The sequence below is a fragment of the Dendrobium catenatum genome, unplaced genomic scaffold, assembly GCF_001605985.2.
Source record: "Dendrobium catenatum unplaced genomic scaffold, ASM160598v2 fragScaff_scaffold_1220, whole genome shotgun sequence".
Lineage (NCBI taxonomy): Eukaryota > Viridiplantae > Streptophyta > Magnoliopsida > Asparagales > Orchidaceae > Dendrobium > Dendrobium catenatum.
In genome coordinates, this window is record NW_021319682.1 from 3,976,399 (window position 1) to 3,990,572 (window position 14,174).

Here is a 14,174-nt window from a genome sequence, read left to right on the forward strand (position 1 = left end):
TAATTAATCATAATTAATTAATATTAACTTTAATTAAGATTAATTATAATTAATTAAAATTCATTATAATTAATTTCTTAAAATTAATTATAATTAATTTCAATAATTATAAATATTTTAATAATTTTAGTTAATTAAAATTAATTATAATTAATTAAAATAAAATTTTTATTAAGACTAATTAAAATTAATTAATAATTATCATTAATTTTGATTAAAATTAATCAAAATTAATATTATCAAAATTACATAAACTATCTCTCCCTTTCCTCCCTCTGCTGTTCAGCTGGTCTACGGGATTTGGCCGAGCGTGCATAAGGGAGAAAGTTACCTTCAAAGCAAGTGAGCTCTCGTTCTTGCTTTAAATCAAAATGTCAGAACTTTCGAACCGAACAGGGAGAGCACATCAGAGGAGGCGGAGGTCTTGGAGTCGGACAGAGGAAGAGATCGGGATGAGCTCGGCTTGCTGGAGGAGACGAGCGAGAGGAAGAGAACTTCTGCGATCGAGTGAAGGAGAAGAGTGTGGAAGAGCTCCTGCGGGCTGCGGCTTGTGGAGGTTCAGAGCAGCGAATGGAGGCCTCCTCGTCTCCTATTTAACGACACGAGTGGACTTCAATCGAGACGAGCCGCAGGATATCCGGGAAGAGACGTGATCGCAGCGGGCTTTACGGGTTCGACAATCCAAGGTATGCGAAACCTCAACTGAAATCACGGGATCTAACAGAATTTGCGGATACGAGGTTTGAGCTTTTTTTTTTTTTGTTTCTTTTGTGCATTACATAGAGGTCAACAGGGTGTCGTTAAGAGTCAAGTTTGTAAGAGTTCAAGTCCTATTTTGTAAGTCTTTTAATTTCTAAGTCTTTCTTTATTTGAAATGTAAGAATTTGTTCGTTTTATTACGTAGAAGTCCCCTTAGGGGGCCCTCTCTCTCCCCAGGGAGATTTTTTGCTATAATTAGCTAAGTGTGTTGTCTTTTTTTTTGTGATCAAGAATTTTCTTGGGGGTCTCCCCAGGGAGATTTTTTGCTATAATTAGCTAAGTGTGTTGTTTTTTTTTTTGTGATCAAGAATTTTCTTGGGGGGCCCTCTCTCTCCCCAGGGAGATTTTTTGCTCACATCACTAATAGAGTTGGGCATCACTACTTACAAATGATGAACAATTTGAGGAAAGATGCATCAGACTCCAGGAATAAAAAGAAATAATTCTTGATCTTGAATATATGATGGATAAGTTTTCTACCCTAGCCTGATCCCATCAAACTAGGAAAGTTAAGAAAGTCACGCCACCAAATTTAATTTACCTTTTAAAATCCATCCCATAATTATCACTAAAATTGATAATCAAATGAAAGAAATAAAAAATGAAATTGTGGAAATTAGCCCTGCGAAGACCTTAATAATGAAAGTGAACTATTAAGGAAAGCATATCTAGAGATTATGCTGCATGATTGGACCTCCATTAAAGTTTAAAAGGTGGAATGCAATGCTTATGAAAATAAGAATAGTGTGGAAAAAAAAACCCCAGATCAAGCCTGAAATTATTCTAGACTTAGCAAAGCATATAAACTTACTGTGATGAAAAAAAAATTAAATAAAATGCCCAGCCCCAATATACCCACAATACTTGGTTTCAGAATATTTAAACTTTCATCAACTATTCTGAAGATGAAAGAAACAAACACATTTGGAGGTCATACACCATGACATGATCTATATGAGCCGGTATGAAACAGATAAACCAGCAAGCAAATGAGTGAAAGCAAGAGCAATTGAGCAAGCGCGGACACAATTGAGGCGAATGTGAGCTAGCTCCAGCATAATCGAGAGGGCACGTCTCCTCACACGTACAAAGAGCAATCGACAGAGAGGAAGTCTGTGTTTGTTTTTAGAATATATTTGGTGGATCTAAAGAAAAAAAATAAGAAGAAGAGTTCGTTTGATCTTCTCCACGGGAGTCAGAGACAGAGAAGAAGAAGACGAAGAGTTTGGGATATGTTTAGTGGAGTTGGAGATAGAAAAGAAGAAGAAGAGTTCAAGCTCTGCTCAGTGGAGTTAGAGAAAGGGAAGAAGAAGACTTCGAATCTGGCTCTATGAGGTCAGAGACAGAGAGGAAGAGGGAGAGTTCGTGTGACCTGGTTCAACAAAGAAAAAAATAAAAAGAGGTTTCATGAGTTTCCCGTTCAACGTAGAAATGAAAGGGAAGAAAAAAGAAGAGGGTCGGACTATGCAATCTCGTTCGATGAAGAGAAGGAATAACTGGAGGTAATAAAGCAAATTTATTTTAAATTTTATTCTTTTAAGATGGAATAGATTAATTCATTCATCATCGATATTGTCTTTGATGATGTTCGATACTATTGACAACGCTTGATCCGACATTGCCTTTGATGTTGTTTGGCTCCTTTAACATTACTTTGGACAGTGAGAGAACTAAGAAGTTTAGTAAAGACAAACACAATAAAAGCAATCAAGAGTACTCTTATGTGGAATCGAATAGAGTAAGCAAGTGCGTCAGAATTCTGAGGTAAAAAAAGCAAGAGATGAGAATACAATTAAGGCCAGAATTAAAGCAAAATTTAATCAATTTGATTATTATTAATTTAATTGGAAAATTTTAAATATAAAGATAGTTTCGAATTAAATAAGTAAATTGATATAAACATGAACATGATATCTAGGTTGTGAATTGAGCAAGAATTGATTAAGAATTGAAGTATCGAAGTGAAAGAATTGATCTTCAAAACTAAATTGGCATGATCTATTATATGCATTCTTGCAAATATTGCAACACAAATCTTCATTAAAAGAAAGAATTAAATGACTTTTGTCAAAATATCAGTCATCCCTTGGCATTTGATCTCACGATCAAGATGAAAATCCATGGGAAGCTCACCTGGATCACGACAATATCCTTCTATATTTGGGTAGCTGAATTAGGAAGGATTATATTGAGTCAATTATGTAACAATTAAAAGTTATTTATTTCTTTATTAAGACATCATGTATAGATCTATAAATAGGGTTAATTTGGCATAATAATTAGAAGGTATTTTTACCCTTCTCAAATTCTATGAATTCTAACATGGTATCAGAGCCAACGGCCTTAATTGCTGTCGAAGAATGATCTTAGATCATCGGAAGAGGAAGAGGAAAAAAAGCCCGAAGCATCCGAGGCTTGATCGCTGCCAACTCCGTGTACGCTGAAGACGGAAGCTGAGACAGAGTCGAAGCTCCGATCCAAACTTCCGATCAGACAGGAAGGACAAGTCGTCAAAGGAGCGTAGCCATGAAGGAGCCGAAGAAACGACGCTGGACCCAGAAGCCCGAAGCCTGAAGCCGAATGAAACAGGACGAGCCGAGCAAACTGTGACGAAGTCGAAGGAAGGAAGAAAGCGGCGGGGCCTTGTGGGACGGACGGGCCGAGCAAACCTCCTGCGAGACGAAGCCAAAGGATGGAAACATCAAAGCCTCTAGACGCAGGAAGAAGCCGCTCGGAGGAAGACACTAGCTTTGATGTCGGAAGGCAGGAAGAAGCCAGGAGACGAAGTCGCCCAAGAGAATCACAAGCTGAATTGATCTCGTCTGGAAGAATCGACCGCAAGAGCCGAGCTCTGCGGGCGACCAAGACGAAGCCCTTGCGGACGAAGCTTGCGAATGAAGCCCAAGATGGACTCGGAGCTTGCAGAAGAAGTGGTTGAAGCAAAACCGCACCGACGAAGCCGCACCGACGCTCGGAAGAAGAAGCTGTTCGCAGACGCTCAATTTGATCGGAAGCTCCTTCCGATTATCCTGTTCCGCTCAGATCCACAGAGACGCCCTCTCGATTATCTTAGATGGGCCGACAACAGCAAGAAGTCTTGAATTAGATTTGAGACATGATTAAGACATGATATCAGCCTTTATTGCTGATATAATCAAATCAAATCAGCCTTTATTGCTGATACACGCAAATCAGCCTTGATGGTTAATCAAATCAACTTTTATTGCTACTATAAATACATCCTTCATTGCTGGAAACCTGACGAATACAAGTTCCCACAACCGGCCTTAATTGTCGGAATTTTGAGGATTGTTTTCCATCATCGGCCTTCATTGCCGGCTTTCTCAGGTGGTTGATATCCTATCCATAACCAATGCAGTTCTACCTCTGAGCGAGTAATTGCAAGCTCACCTTCTCATGATACTTTTGAGCAAGCAATGCACCAATGCACGAAAAAAGAAAGGTTAGAAAAGAAAATGAAAATGATTGTTTATAAATTCATGCAAATATTAGACTGCGCTGCTAAAATGAATGACATATTAAAAGATATACATTTAAAAAAAATTCTATAAAATGATATTTATCCTATCAGTGTTAATGTTTAAATTCTCTTAAATGAAAGGATTAATGATTACTTCTGATAACTTATATGCATTGCATTTTATTTATTTATCACTATATTATAAAATTATAATTAAACATTGACTTTCAAGATAAAAACACAACCTATCAAACAAAATATTTTAGATAAAACTCCTATAGATTTGACAGCTGACAGGAAAGATTTTGTATGCATAAGAATAGGAGCGCCTGGAATAGGTATGTAAAGACCCTATGTACTTGACTCTAGTTCATTGATTTTTATAAAATGGATTACAATTGAATTATATATGTCTTAAATTGAGATGGATAATTAGTAACTTTTTATAAAATTTTGGATGATAGTTTATTCGACCTTTTTAACTATTGTTCAAAGAAATTTAACAGTTGTCTAACTATTTATTCTCAACTTGATATTCTAAACACTCGGTTCGGGTCGTAACAAAAGAGATATCACAAAATAATTATTTTAGAAAATATATATCATAAAGAAAGAGTCGTTATGCTTATTAATTTTAGGATCAATTTTATGATATATTTAAGAAGCATAATCCCCTCCGGTTGAGATTAGCTTTCAACAAAGCCATTATCGGGGATGATTTATGGGTATTGTCATTTCATTAATCAAAGCTTGTCAACTCTATTTGCTTGCAAACAGAGGATTGGGTTCAGCTCCTAATTTTTGAAGTTATCGTATAGATATAAGAACTAGGAGTATTCATTTTAATAAGTGAATTTTCTTTATAAGAGACCTTGAATACTTAGTATGAACGTATAAAATTAAATATTTCGATTAACTTCAACGAGTGTCAGTTCTGAGAGTTTATGCTTTTAGCGGTGAACCTATTTTGTAATAAACCTTAAAGGCTTAATATAAATGTATAAAATTAAATACTTCGGTCGGTGCTACAACCATGTATTTATTCGATGGTTCAAGTCGTGTCAACTCCGGCTCATTCAAAAAGGAAAATTTGACTTGAACTTAAATTTACTTTTGACCTGCATAGCATCCTTAGATGTCACATGAGTACATATATCACGCTTGTCGGTGCCCATGTGGTTGGTTTAAATTTTTAATTTAAATGATATGAGTGTGTATGTCAGCATACTTGTACAATGTATTCTATATGTTTGAAATTTCATTCATTATTTCTTTAGTCCACAATATCCTCATATGTCATGTATATGTCACTCTCATTAGGGCCCATGTTGTATTTTTGTATCTAAATGATAAGCACGTACTTTTTTATGTTTTTAGTAGTATATTGTCATTTTTTGGTCCGCACAGCATCCTCAGACGTCACGTGGATATGTCACACTCGTCGGGGTCCATGCGGTAACACGCTTTTGAGTATATTTTGCATAATGCACTTATATGAATTGCATGATGTATTATGAAGTTATATAATTATTGTATGATTAGCATAATGTATTTGCATGATTAACAGAAATGCACCTTGAGTATTGGCATGACACATCTGTATAAATGGCACATAGTGCATTTGTGTGACAAGCATAATACATTTACATGATGACGAATGTATTTGTAGGAAATGCATAATCATTTTTATGGTACATTTGCATGTTGACCTCTAACTGCCGACTCTAAATCAGACGAAATGACTCCCGACCAAAACCCACCGACATACCCAAATGACACATCCGCTCCTTCACTGCCTCATTCACGACGTAAAAATAGACCCTCTCATTCGGTTCCAGTACACACACATAGAAACTCTGAGAACCGAAAGAAATCGCAAGCAAGGAGTTTCGGAAGACTCACCTTGGACGAATCACTAAGCCCGTCGACTTCGCCGGACTTGCCAACCCTCCCTCCGACGCCTGTCTTCCCCCATTCAAACTCTAGCAAGCTGTCAACCTCCATCTCCGACCGCCAAACACCGGCTCTCCGTTGAACCCTTCGGCTTCATCAACGCCAAAGCCGCTGTGCCCTAAAGTCCATTTGATCTACTCGTTTACTTCGGCTAAGCCCCACCAACTCCGACCGACCCTTCGCCGACCAAGGACGGAACCATGGGATCTTGATCGGGCTCGTCTTCACTCCCCCCACCACCAGTTTTAAGTTTATGATGATAAACTCTAAATTCTAAACTCCAAAATCCAAACTTCAAAAATTTAAATCCAAAACTCAAACCCTAAATTATTGTTATTATACGATAGATTCATAACCTATGTGACCTCCTTAATGACTAGCCTTAATCTAAAGTTCTCTCCTGTTATTGGGAGGGGTAATTAAATATAGGGGCTTGCGCCTATAGGAAACCAGAACTCAAATCAAAAAGTCCTCACCAAATGAGGGCGAAATCTCTGGGTAGTGTCTTATCTAAAACCCAATCTGCCTTCTGAAAATTCCCCCGGAACCTAATCTCGTTAAAACTCTCTGCCGTCATCGTCTCACAAACACTTAAAAGAAAAATAGACGAATGGCACAGAGAGGCCGGGATCACACAATCTAAAAATGAAATTTTTCAGAGCCCACATTGCATAATGCACCTACACTAAATAGTGCATTTTTTAATGCCTTCGTATAACATGACCAACTCTTTTCATATTAAATATGGGTTAATAAAAAAAACTTAGCATATTAATACCAACGAGTGATTGCAAATAGAATGATTTGGCAGCAAATCCCGCCAAAATGACAACACAGTACACACCTTCCATGAATTGGCAAAAGGATGTATGCCTTAGAAAATATATTTACTCCTTTCCACCACCGCCTCAACTTCAAGAAACATTGAGATCTATCACCCTGAAAACCATTATCATAATTAAATCTTGTTAGCAAAAGAAGCGAACCGCAACAACAAGACTAGGTATGTACTGTACCTAACTAAAATTTCATTGCCAAACTATCTAATTTAAACAAAGGAAGTAATTTTCAATAAAAGAAACTAAATAAAGATAGATGCGCCTAAATTATGATGCAAAGAATTTATCAGGAATAAATTGCTATATCTTACTTCCATTCACAAAGCTTAGATCAACGCCTTTGGCTAAATTTAATATTCTCACAGAAATGAAAAATTGGCAAAAACCCATCTCATCAGTTGCTTCATTTCATGCATGCAATATGAATTTTTTCTTTATAATATCTAAATTTCATTGTTTAATATGAATCCCTAAAAATCAAATTTTATACCATCTAAACCCAAAAAAGAATAAAACATAAATTAAATCATGAAATTTAAATTTTATACCGTTTAAACACCACCTCCCCCTACATATACCGTTTAAACCCAAAAAAAGAAAAAAAAAACCTAAAATAACTACATATACTAAATTTAATATTTTCATAGAAGCTGAAAGAATTGGCAAAAAAACCTTCTCATCGTTTGCTTCATTGCATGCATGTGATATAATTTTTTCTTTATCATATATGCATTTCACTATTTAAAAGGAATCCTGAAATTCAATATTTATACCGTTTAAGCCCACAAAAAAAAAAAAAACTACATATTCTTGTGTTTCTTCTACTCTTTCAATTAAAAATTTTATTAGGAAACTTAAATCCCTAAATAGCAACTTGCAGCTAGCTTCTCATTATTGTGACACACACATGAAACATCTACAGAAATTTCCCACTGCAGTAGTACAGCAACCAGCCTAGAGTGGGTTAGTTCCAAATGAAATAAGTATCCGCATTGGCAGTTAACTGAAACCACAATATTGGCATGTAAGGATCATTAGCATTGTTGGCGGCAGAACCCTAAACCCTAAATTGCATCAGTTCAATAGAAAATGAAGCAGCACAAAGTTTATGGCCACTAGTTTTGCAAGCAATCAAATTGCTGGGTTGAAGGACCAGATTGAAGGCAGCAAACTACTTTCAATTAGGTAACTTTTTTAATATGGTCCTAAGTGCAATTAGGTAAATGGAAACAATAACGACATGTATAGAAGCAATGCAATAACACAAGGATAGGGAGTGTTTAGTTCTGTACAACAGAGCAGCCGAAAGAAGATAGATTCTAGACTCTATGTCAAACCCGATTAAACTTAAAAAGAACGGAGTGAATATGCATAATTCTTAAACAGAAGTCCACTCCCCACTTTCCTGCACCCAACCCCATGCTCATGCGTGCACGCAAGACACACACTCACCCACATGCGACAGCGGTCCTCTCCAAATCTCTAGAGCGGGCCTCCATTGTACTTATTGCCTCTAGCATTTCAAGATCTCAAACAGTGATTAGTCACCAACCATACACCAGCAAGTAAACCAAAACAAACAAATACAAAAATCATGATGGAAGAAGATTATTTTGTTAACACAATGCCATGACTTGCACTAGCATTTATATGGTAATGAACTGCATCAATGTAGCCATTCACTCAGAAGCATTGTTTAAAATTGCGAAATATGAGGCTCGCCTCATCGCAATTCCAGTGAAAAATGCCTCTAGCTTTTTTTATGAGGCTTGCGCCTCAGCTTGGCTGAGGCCTGCCTTGAGGCACACCTCACCTCGTTAGCATGAGGCTTACGCCTCACCATTTGTATATTTTTTTATTAAAACTAACATAAATCACGCATTTGTGCACATTCGAGCTACAACAACTTTCTCTTAACTTCCTCTACGGTCTGTGGCCTTTGCCACAACCAACATCGTCATAGTTATCACCGAGGATCACTTGAAAGCCACACACCACCAACCTAAAAATTTTACAGTATAAATCTCATCTTTATGTTGATGAAAAATATTTATAAAAGATAAACATGATTGAAATAAATTAAGAAGCAGATTGGGAGGCATTCGACTCCCCCAGATGAGGCAGGGGATAGACCAATCTGTTATGGCAACTCAAATAAAGATCACATCAGTAATGACAGTGCAAATGATTTTTGAGTTGCCAATTATTTCAGCTTTCATTAGGAATTAAATGTAAATGAGTAGAGAATTGAGAAAGAAAAAAATTGGAGTTTAACATGATGTTATATGATACTTTTATCATTTTATGCAATTTATATATTTAATATTATTTCACTCTTATAATATTCGAATTGCAATTCTATTTCACATAATTTATCACTTTTTTTTATATCTTGTACAATTTTTATTTCATATGTATGTCAATTTATTAATTCATAACTCAATAGGAAGTTAATATATCATCATTTAACAAATTATTTAGGTATTATACAAAAAATCACTTTTGACCTTTACTTTCACTTTAAATAACTTTTTAATTTTAAGGCTTACGCCTCAAAACGCCTTGAGGCTTATGCCTCACCTCACGAACAAAAAAAATGTCTCACACCTAATTGCACAATTTTAAACCTTGCTCTGAAGTATTCTCTAAAGAATAACCCAGCCCAGAGCACCAACCAACTTAAAATGATGGCACACAGCCCACTTTGGCACAAACCAACCTCGTTTCAGATTGGATTGTAGAAAAAAATGGAGAAGCTAATAGTTGGTCCTAGTGTTACTGTGTGACAAATGGCTCGAGTTGTTTTGCACTTTATTAAGTGATATCCCTAGGGAAAAGGACCTTCCAAGTCCCTTAAGTAAAGAACACAAACAGGAGTGCATGTCCAGATAAAAACTAGCATTCATATTAGTGAAGCTGCAATCTTCGAAGGTTGTCTAATTAATTTGATCGAGATGAAGCAACACAATGGTGGTATAGGAACTTCAAAAGATAATTTAAAATATCATGATCCTTAATATTTAGGAGAATAGTACCAAATGAAAGTGGAAACCTGAGAGAGAGAGGCAACTAATGCATGATAAATTTGAACATCCCGGGAGAAATCTCTGATTAATGCATCTATGACTCGTAACAAAGAGGGCTGGCAGCATTTTTTGTTCCATTTTAGAAGAAAAAAAATTATGGGGAAATCATGAAATGTTCTGTTTTGAAGACCTCGCTCAGTAAATGCCAGCACTTTGTGCTGATGAACAGGTTAACTTAATTTTTCACACAGAATCTCATTAAAAGCATAGTGTCATGAAGCATTTTATCAGCAATTTCTTGCATACATAAGAAATAGAGGATTACTTTTGATGTTGACTAGTATACCTTTTGAGATAAAGCTTTTTCAAGCTTTCCAAAAAAGAATGTATTGAAAATATGATAATCACTCTGTGGCCTACATGTGGTGGGCGCACTTTTTTGAAGGTACCTGACAAAATAAATCAACAAATTGGAAGAAGCTGCGAGAGGCCAAAAAAAAATTATCAAAGTTATCAAAGTATAAACCGAGCTTCTTACTTCAAAGATCAAGACACAAATAGAATACACCTTAATGAAGTCAAGTAGAATCATGCAACTTCTATATAAATCATTCAACAAGCAGACAAATGTGACAAACAAAATACTCTCACGGAAAGAATTATCCCTTATATTGTAAGGGGAAAGCACAGCCCCATTGTATACATTTCTGTGCTTTTGCACGCTGTACTCTCATTCTTTTCGATCTACCAACATGGTGCATTTACATGCTTTTTAGTATATTATATAATATAATTGATAGCTTTTCGATAAATTTGTATGGTATAATTAGATGTTTTTCAAAAAAGTGGCATGCTTCCTGCGCAATGACCTTCTCAAAAAGGTTACATGCATCTCAACATATTTGCGAACTTCTCAAGATGATTGCACTGTTCTCAAGATTGTTGCACACTTATCGTGGTGATTACTACTCCCATCGTGCCAAGAAAGGTGCGGATGAGTTTCCATATCTACATGAAAATCATATAAGAAGTTCCCCACCATGACAAGAGAAATACATGCATGTACTTATTTTTGGCGACTAGTAGTTTTCTTCCCCTCTCACCAACAAAGGAGCATATGGATACTTATATTTGGCGATTTGCTGAAGTAGCTTTTGCATATTACCTAAGCAAATAGCATGGTATCAACAAAGAGGCAACAAAATTGGTTAGGCGAAAACACACAATGTATATATTTCTCTTTTATTTTCCCATATTTTCTTCTTTTTTATTTTCTCTATTTTTCCTTATCCATTTTCTGAAGAGGAATCAGATGGGAGGCTCCGGTCGGACGAGATGGTATCCATGCAAGGAGGCGGATGGATGACAGAAGTTTGGGACAGGAGTTGCCTCAATCGGGCAGTTGGCTCTGGAAGCGGGCTCGTAGGGAGGCCGGGTGCAGGTATTGGGATTTGAAACGTACGGGAGATAAGGACGCCAAAGCGGAATTCAAACCAGATCGCAAGAGCCGGAGCGGGATTTTCTTCACAGGATTTGAACAAAATCGTTAAAGAGAGAATCAACACTTGAATCGCAAAACTAACGTAAGCGAGCATAACCCTTTATGTTTCTTTTATATTAATCAAGCAAGCAATTTTTTCTAGCGATTGTGGACATGACGTGGGAATGTGGGCCACATGGTTCGGCCCTTCTCTTTTTTTTTTTTAACTTTATTCGAACAACAATGTTGGAGAATTTTTGTAGCCCTCAAATGGATTGCATATTTTATGATCGAGAACGTTATAAGAATGATGATATATTACCCGAAGGGTAAAAAATATCATTTCCTTATGGACTCAATGATAAAATTTACAATTTTAACAGAGATTCCCCCATTCAATGTTTGGCTGAATGGGATTTATTTATTTATGGGGTACAGACGTCCCATAGGGGCAAACCCTTATGGTTAATTACATCCCAAGCTTTGGCTTGAGAAGACTTTTGATTAAACTAGTGGTTTTCTTCTTCTTTTTTTAAAGTTATTTAAATGTTGACAAAATTTTGATTTAGAAATTCATGAAAGTCTTGCTTAAAGGTTTTGACCTTTAGGAATTTCAAGGGGGGGAAAATCAATTTGAGATTAGACTTCTTGGAATGAGGACCAATGAGTACTTGATTCTGAGGGAAACTCAAAGGTACTCAAACTATCATATGTCGGGCTTTACATTTTAGAAGTTAAATCTTTATTTAACTTGATATTTGTATTAGAAATTTGGGGCTTACATTCTAACAATATATGTTGGAGGAACTGCCCAAAAGGTGAGTACTTATATGATGATTGGGATCAACCAGTTGACTCGGATCCTAAAACTAAGGCGAAGACTATCGAGAGGTAGTGGCTCGAACCTAAGTCTAACAAAATACAAATGAACTTACAAATTACAACTCACATGAGGCATAATCCGCCCGACCTCTGGATTTATTATCTTGCTTGGAGAGGACTACCAGCTAAACTCACCTAATCGATTTTAAAACCATGTTGTCCGGTCTTAATGCAAATATAAAGTGGAGGGTTATTTTTTTTATTCAGGAAGTAGGGCTTACAACTCGGCTTTGAGGTCAAGATGCCTATGTATGTAGAGCATGCATAATGCAGACTCACAAATGCAGACTTTTTGTTATCTAATCCTTAAGTGAGGGCATTTCTACATTAGACACATTCTTGGCTATGCATGATTGTTTTCAATTTTGAAAAACTTGGCTCCTTGAAAAAAAGCCATGCAATTTTCTTTTATTAGGAAATCATGGAGCATAGATTAATTTTTTAAGTTGTTTAAAATTTAAAGGGTAGGGGTAGAAAATTTATTTTATCATAAGAGTCTATCGTACCAAAGTCCAGGACAAACCCAAACAAACAAGAGAAGAAACCTAAGAAAAAGGCATGCTTTTCTATTACACACCCAGTAAACAATCAACACATGCTTGTAAACCAATTAAAATAGAAGTGCAAGTAATGTCCCAATTATTACAAATATGTTTGGCAGCTGGGTTGTCTGTTATTATACAACTCAGTTAATAAATTATAAATTCTACTTGTGGGGGTCTTCAAACTTTAACTCTCAAGTGGATATTTAGGCTTCACCTCTAAAAGAGTACATCCCTCCTCAATTCACCTTTCCTTCTAGTCCAAAACCCACAAACTTTACATCATAGATCTAATCAAATACATGATAGAAAATACTCAAGTCTGCAAAATAGAGTTAGAAAACAATTTATATAAAAATCACATCACATCCAAAATTTGCCTAGCACTTAGAGTGCTAAGCATATGCTTCTATCCTATTGTTCATGCCTCTTGGAGGGTTTTAAGCAACGCCTGCAAGCAACAGTATTAGAATAATCATGACTTGTTTAACCCCCTTCTGGACATAGCCACCTGCACAAAAAAGTATGTATATATTTCTATACTAACTACTTAAGGGAAAGTGCCCACAACGCAAGGAATCCAAAACGGTATTCATACCAAATCAACAATCGCATGCGCACACAAAGAAAAATCATAATCCTAGCATGTCTAAAAGGCTGTGCACCTAAGTGTGTGAGGCTTGTGTGGTATATCACACTAAGGGTACTTGGTTTTATTTTGGAATGAAGATGCTTGATTTTTATCCAAAGGTGATTTAACTTTAAATTGTTTATGACTTAAAGATTTTATTTGATTTTTAAATGTTTCATATTTAGAATGGTTATGAAGAACCTATAGAGTAACCACTGCTTGCTTTTGGGCAAACCTATTACTTATGAATCCTAAGGTACAATGATATAAGCATCCCACCTTTTGGGGGAGATGATTGATCATTGTATCAAAATGAACCTAAGTGATTTTTAGGTATTTTGGAGTTTTTTTATTGTTTGAATAAGAGAAGTGTCTATCTAATAGGATAAGATAGATATGCCTAAGGGGGTTCCACTTAAGACTTGGTGAAATTAATCCAATAGAATATGATAAACTTCAACAGAAAAGATAACGCTTAAGGGACATCTATGTACTTAGCATTTTAAATGTCATAGGAGAGATCACTTAATTTGGTGAAATGAAAATGATTGCTTAGATTTTGGGTCTAAGAAAGGTGTCCA

General features: G+C 36.1%; 1 protein-coding gene across 6 annotated transcripts in view; it reads right to left on the reverse strand.

The window, feature by feature from the left end:
• LOC110110057 (ubiquitin-like-specific protease 1D) overlaps positions 1–14,174 on the reverse strand; it is a 52,153-nt gene that overhangs the window by 8,893 nt on the left and 29,086 nt on the right. For all 6 annotated transcript variants that reach the window (XM_020841352.2, XM_020841351.2, XM_020841350.2 and 3 more), the window contains 2 exons: positions 10,405–10,507; positions 7,038–7,132 (listed from right to left, as the gene is read on the reverse strand). In XM_020841352.2, coding sequence (XP_020697011.1) covers positions 7,038–7,132; positions 10,405–10,507 — 198 coding nt within the window. The remainder of the gene's footprint in view (positions 1–7,037; positions 7,133–10,404; positions 10,508–14,174) is intronic.